Genomic DNA, 21,844 nt, shown 5'->3' with positions numbered 1-21,844 from the left:
GGAGTCATCAAATGCAGGCACACAAATTCAAGCCTAATACAATTAATATTGGAACATTTTGAAAATTATATATACAGTGGTACCTCGGTTGTTGAACGTAATCCGTTCTGGAAGACCATACATACGACTTCCAAAACATTCGACAACCGAGGTGCAAAGGGCAGTCTGCAAAATCAATGAGGACAATTGGAAAAAAGGCAGCGGAAACCGATCGACTTCTGAGATGCGTTCGAAAACGGAAGCATTTACTCCCAAGGTTTTCAGCGTTTGGGTTTCAAAACGTTGGCTTCTGAGACGCTCAAAAACCGAGATACCAGAAACTCAAAGCTTGTGTGTCAAATGCAACCCCTGTAGACTTCTCCATCAGACCATTGGTTTTCCCTAGGCTCCAAGGTCTCATTCGGCGGTTGGAGGATGGATGGCGGCTAACAGATTGAGGTTGAATCCTGACAAGACAGAAGTACTGTTTCTGGGGGAGAGAGGGCAGGAGGCAGGCAGGTGTGGAGGTCTCCCTGGTCCTGAATGGGGTAATTGTGCCCCTGAAGGACCAGGTATGCAGCCTAGGAGCCATTTTGGACACGCAGCTGTCCATGGAGGCACAGGTCAATTCTGTGTCCAGGGCAGCTGTTCACCAGCTCCATCTGGTACGCAGGCTGAGACCCTACCTGCCTGTGGACTGTCTTGCCAGAGTGGTGCACGCTCTGGTTATCTCCTGCTTGAACTACTGCAATGCGCTCTACCTGGGGCTACCTTTGAAGGTGACCCGGAAACTACAACTAATCCACAATGCGGCAGCTAGCCTGGTGACTGGGAGCGGCCACCAAGACCACATAACACTGGTCCTGAAAGACCTACACTGGCTCCCAGTATGTTTCCAGGCACAATTCAAAGTGTTGGTGCTGACCTTTAACGCCCTAAATGGCCTTGGTCCAGTATACCTGAAGGAGCACCTCCACCCCCATCGTTCAGCCCGGACACTGAGGTCCAGCTCCAAGGGCCTTCTGGTGGTTCCCTCACTGTGAGAAGTAAAGTTACAGGGAACCAGGCAGAGGGCCTTCTTGGTAGTGACGCCCTCCCTGTGGAACGCCCTCCCATCAGATGTCAAAGAAATAAACAACTATCTGACTTTTAGAAGACATCTGAAGGCAGCCCTGTTCAGGGAAGCTTTTAATATTTGATGAATCGTTGTATTTTAATATTGTGCTGGAAGCCGCCCTGAGTGGCTGGGGAAACCAGCCAGGTGGCTGGGGTATAATAATAATAATAATAATAATAATCCTCACCAGCCCTACTTTGCACCCTCTCTAGAAATGTATATACCACTTTCTCAAATTAAACACCTCCAAGCAGTTTACAGCAAAGGTAGTAGAATAGGCTGTGGTGTGTGCTTGGTTATGGGATTTGTCTGTGGTGCCCACAAGAGTTTACCCGGTTTGCTTTGGGGGGGGGCTGCCCTAAGCACTAAAACTCCCCCACCAGCTCCAATAGCAATATAGATTATTAGGGTACACGTAATACACACAACTTTTATTCTTTATTTTTTAACAATAGCTTCCTAACAACAGCAGGAACGTGTAAAATAGGTGGGTAATGCAAAGTAGGAAGACAATCAACCCCCTATCTTAGCTGAAAGAAGAAGAACAAAGAGAGACCTTTTGCAACTCAGGCTAAGCAGATCCAGAGCCTTGTTGCTAGATCTGATCTGGCCACTGCCACAACCAGCAACCCCACAAAGCAGGAAGAAACAAAAATATTTATGGGCAGGCACACAAAAACAGGTTGTCAGGCAAAAGAGCTCAAGATACAATCTCCCTGTGTGGTGGGTGGGAATTTACATGAGGACAACAGAGAAATCTTTTCAGCCTCTGCATCTGCCAAGCTGTAGAAAGAAAGAAAATTACTCATAGTCTCTTTTACACAAAACAAGTAAAAGGCATTAGATTAGAAGGAAAACCTGCTTTTGCTTCTACAGACTGGAAGAACTAGGCATGCTTAGCTATGAATCTGTTGACTAAGCCAATCCGTGCTCTGGTCCATGGGGTCACGAAGAGTCAGACACGACTAAACGACTAAACAACAACAACACAACAACAAAGCCAATCTGTCAAGTTCCAATGTCCCATGTCCAGGATTCCAATGACGGAAAACTTTTTGTGTCCACTGGGCTTGCCGATCAAAAGATCGGTGGTTCGAATCCTGCAACTGGACTTAACTGTCAGGGGTCCTTTACCTTTACCTTTTTTAATATAACAGAATTGAGTAAGTGGTCTCTAAACAAAGAAAGGGGTTTCAAACATAGCCCTGGAGTTTTCTACGAGATTATCAGGGTTCCTCTAGTGAAAAAAATCCAATTGCGGCAAAAGAACTCAAAAATGAAACCTGCCCTGAAAGATAGCTTGCCCACGACTGCTCTTCCATTGCAATCCAGAATTGCAAGAGTTTAAAGTGAGCTCTAGGAGACACCTGGAAGGTCCAAGGTAGATGGGACAGGTGTGGGGATTATCGGACTGGTGTTTCTGTCCAAGATCATAATGTTCCTTTTACGCTGCATTACCTGTTGCATTATGGAACTCTGGCTTTTTGATCAACATGCATCCATGTCATGCTAAATTCTAAACAGCAGGAAAGAACCATGTGCCAGGATACAACCCACCCCCCCAAAAAAAATTCATCACATTTAATTACACTGCAAAACTCCTGTGATTTTCTGAGTTAACAAAGTTGCAAATGGTTGTCCCGTCCCCCTGTCCCCCGGAAACACAGAAATTAGTGCTGAACTTCCACTAGAGTCCCCTGGTTTTCCAGAAGCTACTCTAAACGCTATGTGAAAGATCACACAGAAAAACCCCCTGAAAATATCAGGTGGAGAAAATGGAATAAGGTGCTGTCTGAATGCAGCCATTTTCACATAGTTTGGTGGGTTGTGTTTCACAAAAGGCAAGCGGGGTGGGGGTGGGGGTCTGGGGCAGATTGGAGTCGTGATGCCAGGGGGCAGGGAGATGGGGCTGTTTCAATTCTTTGCCATTGCAGCAGCTAAATCTGTTAACTATTGTTTTCCACAAAAACAACAGTACTGCAGGGAGGGAGGAAAGAGAAATGAAGATTTAGGTTTTCTTTCACTTTTCATATCAGCAGGGCTGAACTAAATAACTCTGATCGCAAGGGTTACTACCAGCACAGTGCAACTTCCCCTCTCTCCTACCATTCCCAAATCTGCCCCAGAGGGTTGAGGGAACCCCCAGAACAGATTTGGGGGTACATGGGGAAAAGGTTCCATTGCCCAAGGAGAAATCCTTACAACATACAGCATCTCTGCAAGTTTCTAAAGCTACTTCTTTTGTCATTTTAAGGCAAGGGGGAAACAGCTTGAAACCCAGACGAATCCTCTCTGGAGACAACTCCACATTGCTAGAGAGGGACTATTGCTCATCCGTATCATACTGCTTTACTTGTGTTAACTTCCAGTGTTAGATCACCAGCTAAACGGGCCTTTGGAAACAGGACTGGGGAAGGCCTCTGCCCAAGACGCTAAAGAACTTCTTCCTAGAGAGAACAGGTCTAAACAGAAGCAGCTCACCAGGTGGTATGGAGCTGCTACACTAATTTCCCAGGAGGCAAGTCCCTTTTGCTTTCCAGGAGGAAGAGGCAGCTGAGAGGTCAGCCCAGTGCAAACTCCCCAGCAGAGCCAATGCAGGACTCCTGCCAGTGCATTAGCACTGCGTCAACCTCCCCTGTTCTTCTTCCTCCTAATAAGCAACAGCAATCCACCTGCCGCAGAGTTTGTGTAGTGGCTCTTTCCTGCCCAGTCAGTGGCTTCTGGGTCTAAATGGGCCACCAGTTCCAATTCAACAGGACACAGCTTCATGTGTTTCTTTCCAAACTACTGTAACACTTAAGTACAAACCAGGAACCCCTGCACGTCTGCAAAGCAGGGCAGAGGATAGTCACCCCATATGAAACAAGTGTCCACCCTACGCACAACACACCCGATATTCAGCAACGCGCTGAAGGGGATGACCAAAAGACAGAACCTTGCAATTCCCCAGGACACAGATTGCTCTAGTCCTTAAATCCAATATCTGCTAAATATATATAAAATTGAGGATAGACATACATCCTGTCCTATCAAGTCCTGACCTCCTCTTAAAAGTTATGTGAAACAGCTTGAAGCTCACGCTGTTCAGATTGTCAATGACAGAGTTTCTTCCTAGCTAGGAACCTGGCTGCTGCTTTCCCCTTCTTTTCTATCAAAGGAACAGGAGCTACATTGCAGCTTGCAAATTACTGCAAATGTATCCATGGAAACAAGAACGCTGTACAGGAACATTTACGCTACAATATAGGTTCCAATTGGAGTCCTTACTTTACATAGTGCTCAGGATAATGAAGCGGCCGGCCTTAAATCGCCTGAAACTCATTTTCATAGGATTCTGTAGCTATTAATGGCCCAAGGTTCCTCCTCACCACTGCAAGCATCCTTCAGGAGGATATTTCACAGTGAAGAAAAACTGCTGTGATAGAACAAACGATATCCCTTTTAAGTTATCCTGGCCTCCTTCCTCTGACCTCAGGTTCCTTCCATCTTATGCTGAGCTAAGCCAACAGATAGTCACCTAATGACCTTTTTACAGTGGTGCCTCGCAAGACGAAATTAATCCGTTCCGCGAGTCTCTTCGTCTTGCGGTTTTTTCGTCTTGCGAAGCACGGCTATTAGCGGCTTAGCGGCTATTAACGGCTTAGCGGCTTTAAGAAAAAGGAAACAAACTCGCAAGACGTTTTGTCTTGCGGAACGACTCAAAAAACGGAAAACTCTTTCGTCTTGCGCGTTTTTCGTCTTGCAAGGCATTCGTCTTGCGAGGTACCACTGTATTTTCTTTGCTTTACAGAGAAGCAGCTTAAATTACCAGTAAGTTAGTCCCCTTCACCTTACTTGCAGCTCTTTCCTGCAATGTCCTGAATATTGCCGCTGAACTCTGAATTTGGCCCAGAAACTAAATGCCTGCATGACTGAAAGAAAGAAAAAACCCCAGAATGCAGCAGCAAGACTTAATTCAGGTTTGCTTTCTTCAACCAGCTCCCTGCCCTCTCCACCATGTGAGCATTGCCATTGTCATACAAGGAGGATTCCTCACCAAGCCTGAATTCTACCAGCTCCAATGGCCAAGGCTAGTGCTGATCAAGCAAAATGCTAAAAAACCCCAAGCGTTAACACGCCAGGGAGCCACAAAAATTAGAAACCGAGTTCTGTTTGTTTGATTTAAGATAGGAATCGAAGGAAGATGAACTGTGCTTAGATTTCCTCCCACGACACTGGGAGTCTGGATAAGGCACAGAAATGTCAGGGACGAGGTATACCATCTTGGCTTTGAGTCCGGGAAGACCTGTTCCCTGTCTTATAGGCATTTTTCATAGAATCAGAGAGTTGGAAGGGACCCCAAGGGTCATCTAGTCTGACCCGCTGCAATGCAGGAATCTCAGCTAAAGCATCCATAACAGATGGCCATCCAACTTCTGCTTAAAAACCTCCAGGGAAGGAGAGTTCACCTTCTGAGGGAGTCTGTTCCACTGTCAAACAGTTCTTACCATCAGAAAGCTTTCCCTCGTGTTTAGTTGGAATCTCCTTTCTTGTAACTTGAAGCCACTGGTTCGAGTCCTACCCTTCTAGCTATTCTGGGAAAACAGGGCCCTGGTTGACTCCAGCTACAAAAGCTGAGGCTGCTGAAAAGACACTTGGGCTGCAGTATTGTTTGGGGGGGGTCGGAGGGGGGGTTGTTGCTGTTATTGATATTAATTTTTGCATCTTTATTTAAGATCTTAATATGATTTATGGTTCACTTATTGTTCATGGCAACTTTCGCTACGTTTGCCATTGTCCACTGTATTTCTTTACGCCTGTATCGGTGGCCTAAACGAGCCTGCGGCATCCTTGTAATCCTCTCAACAGCCCTATGGCTAAGACTACAAGAGAGTGAAACGCTCTTGGTGAGGTTGCCTGGTAGCCTTCTGCAAGCTGGTGCCCTCCGGATGTTTCGGATTATGAGAAGAAGAAGAAGAAGAAGAAGAGTTTGGATTTGATATCCCGCCTTTCACTCCCCTTCAGGAGTCTCAAAGCGGCTAACATTCTCCTTTCCCTTCCTCCCCCACAACAAACACTCTGTGAGGTGAGTGGGGCTGAGAGACTTCAGAGAAGTGTGACTGGCCCAAGGTCACCCAGCAGCTGCATGTGGAGGAGCGGAGACGCGAACCCGGTTCCCCAGATTACGAGACTACTGCTCTTAACCACTACACCACACTGGCTCTCAGATTGGAATGGCTCCCTAAAACACTGGGAGGGCACCAGATCGGAGGAGGATTTTTTTGTAGCCAGACTCTCTCTATAGAACATGTTGTCTCCAGTTGGGAATTTAAACTCCGGTTTCTCAATCTGAGTTCAAAAGGCCTACCTACAAGAGCACTCTAAGTCCCAGCCAAACGTCTCCATATGCAGGAATTTTGAGGGGAGATGTATGTGTGTTACATTTGGTACTAATATATAGAGACTCAGAAAGTACAAGCTGAACCCATACCACGCTGGCTGCGAAGAACCAATATGTGCCGAAATCTGTACTTTCCACCACAAAAAAAAAAAGCTATAGAAAGGAATCTGTTCCCGCTCCATGAAGTTCCTCCTTCCAGGAGAAGCTTTGCTCAGAGTACGAGGGAAGAGGAATCAGGACACTGTTACAGGCCTTATGGTGTGATGGGTAGCCAAGTGATCCTCTACAGAGGGGTAGTAACTCAACTGTTTAGGGAAGCTTTTAATGTTTAATAGACTACTGAATTTTAATATTCTGATGGAAGCTGCCCAGAGTGTCTGGGAAACCCAACCAGATGGGTGGGGTATAAATAATATATTATTATTATTATTATTATTATTATTATTATTATTATTATTATTATTGACTGGTCCAGATGTTTACTACAGATTCTGGTGTGGTAATGGAGGGAAATACCCAAGCATCCTAAATCACACCTGACTTGCAGCATGTACATGTGGACAACTGTATTACATGTGTATCATAGGATTCTTCCCCCTCAAAGGGGTGAGGCAGGAAGAGTCGCATGGTTCAGTTCCCCACATACATGGGCGCCTACCTACAGTCTTAGAAATTAGCCAGGCACTGGCATGGGTCCAGTTGCAACTACGTGGAGATTTCTGGGTTGGCAACTAGCAGTTTAGAAACTTCTGCCTTAGTCCATAGTTAATACTATTTCCATTTCCACTGTGTGTGTTTCTCTTTGCATATTGGGACAAGTGAATTGTTTTAAGGGCAAGCTACGGTCAAGCTATGTAGCCAAGATCGTAGAATCATAGCACTGTAAGGGACCTCAGGGGTCATCCAGTCCAACCCCCTGGTGAATAGACATTCTGTTGTGGCAACCGTAACCTAGGTTTAAGGTGCCATTTGGCGCCTAGCTTATATACACTGGTACCTCAGGTTACGTACTTAATTTGTTCTGGAGGTCCGTTCTTAACCTGAAACTGTTCTTAACCTGAAGCACCACTTTAGCTAATGGGGCCTCCTGCTGCTGCCGCACCGTTGGAGCATGATTTCTGTTCTCATCCTGAAGCAAAGTTCTTAACCCGAGGTACTATTTCTGGGTTAGCGGAGTCTGTAACCTGAAGCGTATGTAACCTGAAGAGTATGTAACCCGAGGTACCCCTGTGCCTAAGTTCATAACACTGTCTACATAAGACCCACCCACTCAAATAATATCAGGCAAGGATTCGAAACAGACCAGCATCTATCACATGTCCAGGAAGTACTCTGTAGGTAACAGCACCCATTTAGGAACTCTCCCTGTTAGCATTAAACCACACGAACAACCAGACCTCTCAACAACTTGAAATTACAACATGAACAATCTTTTAAAAGATTTGGCAGCTCTACGTGTCTCATTGTAAGACACTCTAGGAGAAAAGTCACTCTGTTGTTCCATTTGCTTTAACTTTCCAGACAACCCTCCCATCCTCAAGCTCTTCTCTACAATCCAGTAGACTGGAATACGAGCAGCTGCCTTAATACCAAGTCCAACGATTTGTCTACTATTTGTCTTCCACTGCTATTCCAACTGGAAGCGACACTCTAGGGTTTCAGAGAGAGGGGGTCAGGCTACGTTGGATTCCTTTTAACCGGAGGTGGCAGAATTTGAACCTAGGACCTTCCTGCTTGCGAAGCAGGTGGCTTGCCACACAGCTAGGCCCTGTCCCCAACTTTTTTTTTTCAATCTCTTTTCCTGACTACAGGCAGAGAGAGAAATTTCACATCTGCTGCACTTCAAAGAGAGAACTTCTAGTTCTCATGAGACCTGCAATAAAAATTTCAACACTGCTAACTGCAGGGTCTGTTGTCTGTGGTTACCGCAACAACATTTCCCTCAACCACCCCCCAGGAACGTCTCCGAAAGTAATAAATGAATTGCCACGAGCATTTCTGCCAGGGAAGAAATCCAGCGAGTTGCTCTGGTCAAAACCTTTCCCGTGAAGCCCTAAAACCAGTCTTCGTACACACCATGCATTTAAAGCACACCCACCCGCTCAGAATCCTTGGAACTGCAATCTCCCCCTCAGATCTATGATTCCAAGAACTTTCAACTAAGTACAGCTCTCAGGATTATTATTATTTAATGTACGAGGTGGAATTTAGTGTCACACTATTACAAACATTCCGTCCGCACAATCGATGCAGTTCAACAGAAAGAACAATCCCCAGCTTTCCTCCCCCTGCTGTATGCTGTCCCCCCCCCAATTCCTCCTTGAGCTATGTTGGGGGTCAAAAGGGGATAAGGGGGAAAGCCCCATTCCGCAAGGGGAAGTCCTTACGCAGGGCTTCTGCACTTCTGCCCATGGTGTGTACACGGCCCAAGAACTTGACATGTTGGATAAGGTAAAGGTAAAGGGACCCCTGACCATTAGGTCCAGTCGTGACCGACTCTGGGGTTGCAGCGCTCATCTCGCTTTATTGGCTGAGGGAGCCAGCGTACAGTTTCCGGGTCATGTGGCCAGCATGACAAAGCCGCTTCTGGTGAACCAGAGCAGCGCACGGAAACGCCGTTTACATTCCCGCCAGAGTGGTACCTATTTATCTACTTGCAGTTTGATATGCTTTCAAACTGCTAGCTTGGCAGGAGCAGGGACCAAGCAATGGGAGCTCACCCCGTGGCGGGGATTCGAACCGCCGACCTTCTGATCGGCAAGTCCTAGGCTCTGTGGTTTAACCCACAGCGCCACCTGCATCCCTGACATGTTGGATACTGAGCCACAAAAGAGATTTAAGCCGTACTATTTCAGTTGCACTGGATCCTGTCCGTCCGTCCCCCATCGCCTCCACACACAATGAAGTCCGAGGATGTAACACTCCAGGGCACAGCTTGTAACAGATCAAGTTTGAACCACTCCTAGAAAATATCAGGGGCCACAAACACTGCCACGTTAGTTCTTCCTTCCAAAGGCGTCTGAAGCCTTGGGTGCTCAAAGAATGCTGGATCCAGCACTGAAACTTTCTTTGCCTATTGTTCCAGCAGGACAATAATAGAGGCAGCTGCCAAACATGTGTTGCCCAGGAGAACTCCCAACACTCTGTTTAGGAGCAAGGCTACAGTGCTAACCAAGATCACTTGGGCAAATGTCTCTCCGTCTTGCCAGCTTCCATCTCCCACAATTGAATCACTGCTGGAGCAGAATGCAGCAAAATTCTTGTTTAGTGATGCTTACAAACAAGATATAGGCATGCATATCTCTCTCCCTGCTTCCCTGCCTCTCTTGGCCTCCCAGTTCCCGTCTCTTGGCAACCAACAAATAATTTCTGACATTCATTGCCATATATACACCGCATGCAACCCCAGTGGTTTCTCGGCTGACAAAACCCGATGCCCAAGAACTGGAACGCTGACTGCTTAGATTGCAAGGCACACATGCATGAAGAGTCCCATATTCCATAGTGCATGAAGACAAAGCACACAAGAGTTGGAAAAAGCTTTCACCTACACACCAGCTTTCCCGCATACATAGCTGAAGCTAAATGTACACAGATATCCCCACATTTTGCACAGATACGAGGAAATCTGGTCCATCTAGCCTAGCCTTCTGTTTCCAAGTGGAGGCATCCAGAAGCTCACAAGGTAGGCATAAAGGCAACAACCATCCCATGTCTGTGCCTAGCATAAGGCATTCCAAGGTATACTGCTCCTGTACGTGGAGGTCTGATTGAACGGTCAGGATGAATGTAGACTGTAGACCTCTTCACTTATATGCACTGAGTACACAGACATGTGCAATGATGGCAAGGGTCAGTTTCTAGCCTCCTTGTTTGATAAGTCAATTAGAAGATTAAGACTAATTTGACATACGTTTCCTCCTCTTATTACGATAGGTAAAGGTAAAGGGACCCCTGACCATTAGGTCCAGTCATGGCCAACTCTGGGGTTGCAGCGCTCATCCCGCTTTATTGGCCTAGGGAGCCGGCGTACAGCTTCCGGGTCATGTGGCCAGCATGACTAAGCCGCTTCTGGCGAACCAGAGCAGCACACGAAAACACCGTTTACCTTCCCGCCGGAGCGGTACCTATTTATCTACTTGCACTTTGACGTGCTTTCCAACTGCTAGGTTGGCAGGAGCAGGGACCGAGCAACGGGAGCTCACGCTGTTGCGGGGATTTGAACTGCCGACCTTCTGATCGGCAAGTTCTAGGCTCTGTGGTTTAACCCACAGCGCCACCCGCGTCCCTCTTATTACGCTACCCATTCTATAATTCATTCTGGCTATACCCATCCATTGCTGCCCCATGTTTTTGGACCACAACCTACGTCATCCCCAGCTAACACGGCCACTGGTCAGAGAAAAGAGACGCAGCTCACTAACTTCTAGGGAGCTATGGTTGGGTCCGAGTTCTCCAAACTGGCACAGAGCCATTTCTCTTTTCCACAGAGCACCTAGCAAACAGTGGAAAATTCCTCCTTATTTTAAGTGCAGATTTACATGACGGCAAAATTCAGTATTCGGAGAGTGTGGTGGGGAAGCTGAGTAGAGTCTACTTCTCAGATCAGTTCTGCGAATGCACATCTAGGCCATCTGCAGGTGACTGCAGTCGGGAAATGCTTCAGCAGCGGAGCTGCAGAAAACGCCATGCTGAATTCAACAGGGTTCATGCTATCACCATCCTCAACAACCCCCTCCCCGAACCGAGCCTTAAAGAAAAAGTAGAAACAAACACACAACCCAATGCTCTTTTTCCCCCTGAGCTATTAAGAACAAGAGCAAATATTCCTTATTTGAAGGCAGCGCCCTACACTTGTGCACCCAAAACGGGCATTTGAATGTGAAAAAAGCAATTTGTTTCAACAACACACACAGAGGTGGTGAAGTCGCTATTGTGACAACACAACCTCTCACACCAATAAATCTGTAACATCAATGCAGTTGGCAAAACCCAGAGCAGGAAGGCTTCCTTGTGGGGGTGGGGAGGTTTGGAAAAAAAGGATCAGATTTGCAGAGGACAGGGGAAAAAAGATTAAATATTAATTATTCTTGGCAAAGAAAAAAAGACAATGCGTTGTCCCATAAAACCAGAAGCCTTCCCAAGGTCACACACACACACACACACACACACACACACAGCACCCAACATGCACTTTCTGAAAAACACAGTGCTGAAAAAAAGAAAAAGGAATGGCATCAATCATTAAACAGTTAAATGAAGGTAGTATGACAGTTGCTATTGTTCTCTAGCAGCACACTTGTCTTTTCCAGAGCAGCTGCCAGATCCTATTAGATGCATAAAAAGAGGATGTTCTGGACCGGGGAGGAATGGGATATGCTATTGAAAACAGCAGACAATGGCTTGCTTCTGTAGGCTCCTCAAGCCCCGTATAACATCTGTCCAGAATCAATTTCTGACCTAATGTTCCTTTCATTGACTATTAAGACTTTGCAGCTTGTCTTCTGAGCCAGGACTGTTACAGAGAGCACAAAGCAATGAGGCAACTACATGCAGCAAATTCAAATTAACGCTATGCAAAAATAAAAACCCACAAACAAAAAAAAAGACCTTGCTTAGGTTGTACGAAGTTTATCCAGCATGAGGGCAGTCACAAACCCAGAAATGCCATGCTCCTGCACAGCCCCCATTTATTTCAGCAGAGCCTGTGCAGGAGAACTTCCCAGTGCGACGTATCCCATGGGGGAATTAAAGATTGGAGAAACGTACTATGGAACGGCTTCCGACTCTTCAGATAGGGACTGAAGAAATGGGATACAGCGGTACCTTGGTACTGAAACAGCTTGGCTCCTGAACAAATCGGCTCCTGAACGCTGCAAACCCGGAAGTGTTCCGGTTTGTGAATGTTTTTTGGAAGCTTCTGCAGCCAATCAGAAGCCACGGCTTGATTTTATAACAGTTTTGGGTGTCAAACGGGCTTTTGGAATGGATTAAGTTCAAGAACCAAGGTAGCACTGTATTCTCAAGAGTTTTGTGTACCCATCAGTAGAGCAGGTAACATAATTGTGGCCACGGTCCGCAGAAGGACACTGTAGTCGTATCTTCCTCTGTCACCCTCCAGCACACAAGCTCACGTCAGAAGATCAAGCAAAGGGAGACCGCTTGAGGGTCACGGGTGCTGCGCACACACCTCCCTTCTCCTGAACAACTCTGGGGCACCCTGAGAGGTGGAGCGGGGAGGTTGAAATTTAAGGGAGAAGAAAGGCTCTGCTGAGTCCCTTCATGTGCAACCCAAGGAAAGAGGGCCGTTTCCAAAGATTATAATTTGCTGATGGCGAATGCAACGCCCATGAAAATAAACCAAAAGGGGTGATCCAAACACAAAGATTAAGAAAGTTTGCCTTAGATTTCCAGGAGATTTTGCCGCAACATAGGAGTTTACTTCCCTTCTTCAAGACGATTTGCTAGTATTATCTTTAAGTCGCTAATGAAATTTATAAGAAGCAACAGAATTCCACTTACCCATAAGGTCTCTGGATGAGAGCTGGATGTAGCTGCTGCACCCCTAAGGTGAAACCTAGAAAAATGTTTGCAAAACGCAGTATTAGATCCGGCTGTGCAACGTTATCGTGTATTCAGAAGTGCAGATTGTGCCTAGGCCTGCTTGCTCAGAGCTAAGTGCCGCTGTCTGCAGTGGGATTTACAGTTTTGCTTCATGCATCGTAGCTATCTTAATCCTTACTCTTTAGTACAAACAATTTTTGTGTTTACTTTCTCTATGACAACATTATCTGATGAATTCCGGAGAGTAGTCTTGTGAAGTCTGTTGCAGCAAGCGGTTTTGTGGCACCTTTAAGGCTAACAAATACAGCATAAGCTTTTGTGGAGTGCTGGAAACATTATCCTGTCCTCAGGCACCTCTCTAACTCTGCTCTGAATTGTTACCAACAGTTGGCGACTTAACTTGAACTGGCCAGTTTCTCCTGTACTGTATATTAGCACATTTCAGAATGTGTATTTTAGCCCAGTGTTTCCCAACCTTTTTCTGACCATGGCCCCCTTCAGACATTGTTTCCTTCCTGTGGCTCCCTTGAAATATCCTGGGGGGACCCCTGGTTGGGAAACACTGTTTTAACCAACACTAGGTGAATAGAGAAGGAATTGGGCAGGATATATTATTATTATTATTATTATTATTATTATTATTATTATTATTATTGCCTTGACATTAAAACTAGTTGTGTTTCCAGACCTCTCAACACTTCATCCACTCCCATGTGCAACTACTTCATATAGCACAAGTCATAGTTTGCAGTTACATACAAACTAGCAAACTATGGTTTGCATGTCCCTCCAAACCATGATTGCAAACTATGGTTTGGGCATGTTTTTCAAGGCAAGTACAAACCGGTTTGCTGGTTTGGATTCTAACTGCAGACTACGTTTGTACTACACAGGAAGCAACTTACTGAATTGGAGCGGATGAGAGGAGAGAAGGAGAACAAGGTTTGTTCACGGCCTCATGTTATGTCAAACTATGGTTTGGTATTATTTTTGAACCAGATGACTGCAATGTATTCTATTAGCTGTTTTAATAAACTTCTAAAAATGTGTCGTGTCAACTTCCCACTCCCCCCCCCCACACCACCACCACCATCATGGGATGCTTGTATAACTACACAAGCAAGTTCCCCACTATTTAATTTTCCCAGTTTTTAATATACTGTTAATATAATATACTCTTCTATCACCCGCACTCTGCTACATTCTATTAATTCCAAGTCTCAAACTTGTCTCTAGACAGCTAGTCTTCCACTTGACTCATGTTTGTGTTCAAAGCTCCACTTTAATTTATTAAAGCATCTACAATTTATTTTGACTTTCATTAACAGGGCCCCTCCTTACTTGGGCCCATTGTCGTGTCCATTTGCCATCTTCTCTTTTTTGCTTCCTTAGTGGTAAAATGCTTCCATCTCCCTTTCACAGCATCCTTTTCCGAGTTCGTATAATTCTGCCTTCTCCCTAGACTGCTGCACCTGCCATATTGCTGTCAACCTGTCCCCTTGGTCTCAGACATTCGCCTCTGCTTCAATCTGTAACCATTCTCCAACACACACAAAGTTTACTGAAGTTGTGAACAGTTGGCTGCAGATTATATACAATCTCAAGCCAACTATACTAATGCTTGGAGGCAAAGTTCCCCATCTTCCCCTTCTTTGCTTCCAGCACATTTATTCTCCAGTGCATGCTCAGAAACTCAAGATATATATACATTGTCATGTTTAAGATAATTTGTCTGTTTTTCTTTCTTTGAATCTGCAAGGCTCTCGGGTCACAACATCAAATGGCTATATTGCACGGCCTACAGTTTCTGGAGTTGACTAAAAACACAAATGAAGGAATCCAGGGCTTCAGCTGTAGTTGCCTGTCCTCAAAAGCATGCAGAACTTTTCAAAGGAGAGCAATAAGAAGACCAGAGGCATCTATGATGGTTCAAGTGAGCCAGCAAGCTACAGAAAGACACCTATGATTTTTCTTGAACTATATTTTTTCAACAAAGAAAACCCCACACACCCCAACCTCTGTTTACTGTAAGCTTTGAGCTAAACACAGATGTTCTAAAGATTTGCCTTATAATGGCTCAATTTGGATGTCACAGAGGCCAATCACCTGGTCTGACAACCAGAGTGCAGGGGTACCTTGGTTTGCATACGTTTTGGATTACAAACACGTCAAACCCAGAAGTGCGTGTCCCAGTTTGCAATCTTTTTTTTTTTGGATTACAACCCTTTGGGGGGGGGATTATGAACAAAAAAAATTTGGAGGCCCCATTGGCGAAAGCGTGCCTTGGGTTACAACCTGTTTTGGTTTACAAACGGACCTCCGGAACGGATTATGGTTGTAAACCAAGGTACCACTGTACACTGCAAGTTTGAGCATACCATATGCTCCTTATATACCAATTTCATCCCCCACTTTCTTCTGTAGAAAGTGTGTCTCCACCTCCATCATTCTACCTGGACACTGAGGTCCAACACTGAGGGCCTTCTGGCGGTTCCCTCGCTAGTAGAAGCCAAGTTACAGGGAAGCAGGCAGAGGGCCTTCTCGGTAGTGGCACCCGCCCTGTGGAACGCCCTCCCACCAGATGTCAAAGAGAACAACAACTACCAGACTTTCAGAAGACATCTGAAGGCAGCCCTGTTCAGGGAAGCTTTTAATGTTTGATGGACTACTGTATTTTAATATTTTGTTGGAAGCTGCCCAAACCCAGCCAAATGGGCGGGGTATAAATAAAATAAAAATTATTATTATTATTATTATTATTATTATTATTATTATTATTATTTAGCCTCAGCCACAGTTTGCCAGATGTGGACATCATGGTAAACTAGGGTTAGAACAAACCAGGAAAGGGAAATGCATACACAAGAAGGGGAGGGCCTGCACATGTCACTTGACCACGACTGTCCAAAAAACACACGATCCCTGTTCCTTGGGAACTGGAGCATGCATAGTTGCATGGTCTCTCTGCTCCAGCTCCTGCAGCACTTGCCAAGAGATTGTCAGTGGCGTTGAAAACTCCATTCTTGGCAGCAGAAACAAATCGCACAAAATAAGCTCAGCATGCAGAGTTTATTTGGATGGCGGAATGAGCTTCCTGGGTGCAGAAAACACACAGCTTTATTTTTATTGTCCTATTCAAACCCAGAAAGATATTGAGCCAATTTATAAAGAGAGAGAGAGAGGAGAGAGAGGGGAGTGGGGGCAGTTTGTCTCACCAGTTTGAATACTCCTTGGTTTTGCTCCCAGATAGGCAAGGTTGACGTTTGCTTTCCGGCCGTCAATGATGGGGTTGGGATCCTTGCAAGCCCTTTCGGCCGCAGATCTGTCAGCCATGGTCACCTGGAAAGAAGCAGGCAGACTGCGTTTGTAAGAGACCTGGAACAACACCAAGTGGGTGTTTTTCCTCCCCCTCCTTTCTAGCAAGCACTTCCACACAAGAAAGTTAAGAACTCTCCTTGAATCTCACTTGAAAAGCTGTTAAGAGGGGATAATCCATTATGTAGCTCTGGAGAGAGGAAGCCTCATCATCTCCACCTATATCCCCCTTTGTTTCCTGTTTTGACATCACAAGTAAAAAAGACCAGGCTGGCTGAACATCAGGCAGCCAAGCAGAGGCGGAGGCAGGCGAAGATGCCGTTTTAAGATTCAAGATCCCTTGAACTCCGGTACACTCACGGAGGCAGCTTTATGGCTGAAGTACCTTCCAAGCACTGTAAAGTTTGCCCTTCAGAACGTGATTTACAATGGAAAAGCCAGCAGTAGATGGAAGCATCCCAAATCAAAAGAGCACTCAAGGGAGAATGCTATAAACTGCAGGCAGATAAGTTCAGAGTAGCTACTATTTCTGTTTCCTCTTTTTTTAAAAACAACAACACATTGCGCCCCCCTCTCCTTTTGGCACTGGAAGGAAATATCAGGTGGTAGCTTTCCCTTTTCTTCTCACCACAAAGCAAACAGAAACCCAAGCAGCGCAGCCCCACCTAGCCAGCAGCAAGAACGGCACAGAAATGAACAGCTTCCCCTTTTTGAAAGTGTGGAATTGCATTACTGAAGCTTGAGAAGGCAGGAGACACTCCTGTCTGAACACCGTTAACAAGTCTGTAGGGTTTGTTTCAATGCACGACAAAACTGCTAAACGCAACGTTGTCTCCAGGGGAAAATGAACATGCTTCGTATATGTAGATCATGCAAATTCTATTTTAAAGGCTCCAGCTAAATGTGACATTCCTACGTAACTGGAAATAATTATCATGGTTGGGATGCAACACTAAACTATGGCTTAGTGTTACATGAAAGAACCTTGGGTTTGTCAGCTCCCCACACTAAACTCTCGAGTGCAGGTACCGAGATCCGAAGCTCTTTGCTTCCATTTTCAACGGCGATTTAACATTAGGCACAACCCCGTAAACTGTGGTTAGTCTTAACTGTGGTTTATTGCAACAAGTCAACTTCATAAACCATATCTGAATCTGGCTTGTTACCATAAACCATAGCTAAGACTGACCACAGTTGTCTCGGCTTTGACATAATGCTAAGAATGCACTGCATAAAATCATTCCTGGGCTGCACATTGACTTTTTATTCTAATGATAAAAATGCAAAGCAGCTGGGAGGCAGTGGTGAAAACGTCCTGCTGAGATGCATCCTCAAGATGCCCAACAATGAAGTGCAAGGTCAATTATTGGTTAGAGAAAGCCTCCTGTCGCTTCCAACAAGAATCCTCTTTAAGAAGAAATTTAAGAACCTGGGAAAGGAAACGGTAAGAGATCCTAGGCGCAATCCTCAGCTTCTCTGGGTAAGACTACGAAAGCATCTGCTGAAGAGCTTGTGAGAACAGATGCCAGCCTGTGTAGAATGGGCAAGAGGGATCAACTAGGCAGCTTCCCATGTCCCTAATGTAAGACAATTTCTCAAAGCAGCCCATCAGATGCCTCTGGGAAGCTCACAAGCAGGACTGCAGGGCAACTGTACTCTCCACCACAAGCAGCATTCAGAGGCAACCCACCTCTGATCCTGGAGATAGCAGAGGTAAAAGGTAAAGGACTCCTGGACAGTTAAATCCAGTCAAAGGTGACTATGGGGTGCAGCGCTCATCTTGCTTTCAGGCCGAGGGAGCTGGCGTTCGTCCACAGACAGCTTTCCGGGTCATGTGGCCAGCATGACAAAACCGCTTCTGGCACAATGGGACACCGTGACGGAAGCCAGAGCGCACAGAAATGCCGTTTACCTGTCACAGTGGTACCTATTTATCTACTTGCACTGGCGTGCTTCAGAACTGCCAGGTGGGCAGAAGCTGGGACAGAGCAACAGGAGCTCACCCCATTGAGCGGATTCGAACCACCAATCTTCCAATCAGTAAGCCCAAGAGGCTCAATGGTTTAGGGACGTGGGCGGTGCTATGGAGATAGCGTACAGCCACCATGACTGGTACTTCTCCGTACCTCTATGAATTTGTCCAATCCCCTTTTAAAGCTATCCCTGCATTTTGAGGCAGCAGCAAGTTAAGGAACTTCTACTTAAGCGGCGCCTGCAACAAAATGTTGCAGCACAAGGTGCTCCTCATCAGTTCTGGTCAGCCATGCCTTTTTCCACACCCACCCAATAGATGTTCAGTCCTTACTGAGCTGTTCTAGAGAGGCTATTCCTCCCCCACCCACCCCAAAAATTGTGTGTGTGCATGCACGTTTAAATTTTCTTTTCTGCACTTCTGCAAACCTTTGGATTCTCCGCAACTTGCCAACACCGTGTGTGTGTGTGTTGCTGTTTTGGCTGTGTGAATATCCCTATTCGGAGAACTGAGTTTGCTATTCACCTCTCCTACACTTAGCATGCAATCCCTTCAAAAGTGTAGAAGGCAGAGAGAAGATGCAATTTCCTCCATCTCCTCACCCAGCAACTGTCTTTGAAAAACTGTTGGAAGACATCAGGAAATGCAAGAAGGAGCCCATGTGAGACTCCAAATCTACCACAGCATGAACAGTGTGGGAGTATTTGGAAGAGGGGGAGGGGAACGTGACCGGGTAATATTCCCACCCCGGTTTTTGTGAACTGGGAACATACAACAAGGATAAAAGGCAGTGGGGCAGCAGTACACTGGGATACAAAACCATTTCCCCCATGCACAGAGTTGAGTACCCTTCACCTGGCAGGGTGAGGGAAAAAGTACCAGGCTAAGTGTTGCCGTTCTATACCGATTAGAGGTCACGAAGTCAGAAAGCAGCAGGAAGTAACGCAACCTGCAGGAACCTCTGCTCATGCAATAGCCCCTGCAACTGTTAAGCCTGATTCCTTTTCCAAGAGACACCCTCCACTTGCGGACCCGCACGGCACTTCTGCCACTCTGCTGCAAATTCCCTACGGATCAGGACCACCGTAGAACCACTGGAACGGATTCCTTGATGGGATACAATTTCGGAAGTCACCCCACTCCCCACACCCAGTATGAAAGGATGAGGGAGACAACACAAGACACACACGCACGGAAGAGATGCCGTAAATACTACAGCAAATACTACAGCAAATACTACAGCAAACCCCATTTCCCCAGAAACACACTGAGCAGATAATCTAATCCCAAAAAGAGTCTCCACTTCCCAGCTACATGCCTCTCCAAGGAGTCTACTTGTTTTTACTGTTATTGTTAACGGTGACATATCCCACAAGAACATGCAAGCTCCAATTAAGCAGAACACTTCACTTCAATGCAAAGAGCCCTTTGGAACCTAGTTTTCAGCTCTGCACAGTAATCTTGAACTGGACACCCCAACTCCAAGGACCATTCTAGAAGCAACATCCTCTGAACCCAGCCAATCGCTTCCATCTCTTCCCCTAGGAGCGACTACCCACTTTCTGCTCCCTCCACCCACATAACACCCCAACGCTAAGCTACCAGACTCCCAAACCACCTTTGGAACCAACGAAGTCCCTCTAGATGTGGCTCCTCCAGTTTCATAAGCCTGAAGAGGCAGTTGCAGGTCTGTGGGCTCCCACCCTAAGCCATCAAATTGCACCCCACCTCCTTAATCCCCCCTCCCCATATTTCCTTGCAAGTTTATATAACAGAGGGGCATCAAACTCAACATGCTCTAGAGTCTGGAAACGAAGCCTGAGGAGGAATGGTCGAAGGAGCTGGATATGCTTAGCCTGAGATTAAGAGGAGATGCAATAGGCATCTTCAAACATCGAAAGGGCTGTCACATAGGGAACAGGCTTGTTTCCTCCTACTCTGGAGGAGGGTAGGACCCAAACCGATGGATTCAAGTTACAAGAAAGGAGATTCTAACTAAACGTCAGGAAGAACTTTCTGACAAAGAGCTGCTTGACAGTGGAATGGAGGTTGTGGACTCTCCTTCCATGGAGGATTTTAAGCAGAGGGTGGGTGGCCATCTGTCATACTTTAGTTGAGATTCCTACATTGCAGGGCGCTGGACTAGATGACCCTCAGGGTCCCTTTCAGCTCTACAATTCTATTACTATCTCATTCAATACAGACTGGTTATGGCTCAAAGGGATCACCAAGTTCGAGAAAGAGGGAGCTAAAAATCCTGTACTGTTTTCCCCACGGCCCGTCTCCCTTTTCGGCCGCTGAAATTTTAACCTTTCCACGCAGGCAGAAAACGGAAGACTCCTATTGCAGGTGAGCGCCCCGACGTGTCGACTACTCCGAATTCATTGGCAAGACCTGCAAGAGGCGGGGTGGCGAGGTCCTTTGGCGAGGTGCCCCGACGCCAGGTGACCAGAACAGCCCCTCCCAGCCCTTCCCGAAAAGCGACCCCCCCCCGGCCCCCAAATCCGCACTTACGAAGCCATATCCCCGGGATTTTCCCGTCTGCCGGTCCGTGATGACGACGGCTTCCTCGATGTCGCCGAACACCTCGAAGTACTTCCTCAGCGAGGAGTCCGTGGTGTGGTAGGGCAGCCCCCCGACGAAGATCTTCGTGAAGGTAGTGTCCTTCTGCACCGTGTGCATGGCGCCGGAGCAGCCCCGACGGCGATGGCCGCAGCTGCTACTTGGAGAGCAGGAGGAGAAGGGCGACGAGGACGAGGAGGGCGGCGGAGAGTGGGAGAGGCTGGAATAAGCATCCAAAAGGAGGAAAGGGCGAGACGAGGCGCGAGGAAAGACGTCCAGGGTGGAAGGAAGGAGATGCCCTACTACGCCTAGGTCACCGCGCGACCCAGCGAGCGGTCCACGGGCGAGGAGGAGCAGGAGGAGGAAGGAGGAGAAGACCAGGGGAGCCCGCTCCCCCGAGCAACAACGACTCAGCGACCACAGGAGCAGCAGCAGCAGCTCCGCGCCCCATGCAGCAGCTCCAGCGGCTAAAGCAACCGCAGCATCGACGGCAGGGGGCAAGGAGAGCGCTCCGCCTTCCCAAAGCGCTGCCAGCCCCCCGCCCCGTCGAGCAGCAGCAGCAGCAGCAGCAGCACGACCTCTCGCCTGGAGCCGCGGAGCGTGAAAGTGCTCCCCAGCGCTCGCGCGCCTTTGTACCCATCCTTCCCTCTCCGCCCCTTCCAAGGCCGGGCTCCAGCCACGCCTCCCCGCCGCCGGGTCGGGGGAAACGTCGAGCCTGGCCGGCCGCAGAGGCCCCTGGGCTTCGTAGTTCTTCGCCGCCGACGCCTGGTCCGTTGGGGCGGTGCAAAAACGAGGACGGCGACGCGGAGTTTCCAGGCGCTTCGAAGCCTGATCGTGCAATCCCGTGGGGTCTGGGAATGAGTCGCGCGGAGCTCGTTGGCGAGGCTTACTTCTGAGTAGACGGGATCGCACGTGGTAGCAAGACCTGTCTCTCGGCAGAAGCGTCCGTGGACTA

At 47.1% G+C, this 21,844-nt stretch overlaps 1 protein-coding gene across 1 annotated transcript in view; it reads right to left on the bottom strand.

The window, feature by feature from the left end:
• RBM38 (RNA binding motif protein 38) overlaps positions 1-21,511 on the bottom strand; it is a 32,924-nt gene extending 11,413 nt beyond the window's left edge. The window contains exons 1-3 of the mRNA XM_082226449.1: positions 20,842-21,511; positions 16,256-16,379; positions 12,999-13,053 (exon numbers count right to left, since the gene is read on the bottom strand). Of these exons, the coding sequence (XP_082082575.1) occupies positions 12,999-13,053; positions 16,256-16,379; positions 20,842-21,009 (347 nt within the window). The 5' untranslated portion in view covers positions 21,010-21,511. The remainder of the gene's footprint in view (positions 1-12,998; positions 13,054-16,255; positions 16,380-20,841) is intronic.
• Between the last annotated feature and the right edge of the window lie 333 nt (positions 21,512-21,844).

The sequence above is a fragment of the Podarcis vaucheri genome, assembly GCF_965113315.1.
Source record: "Podarcis vaucheri genome assembly, chromosome: 6".
Lineage (NCBI taxonomy): Eukaryota > Metazoa > Chordata > Lepidosauria > Squamata > Lacertidae > Podarcis > Podarcis vaucheri.
Note: the sequence above shows the minus strand (reverse complement) of the source record. Positions and strands in the feature narration are given on the sequence as shown.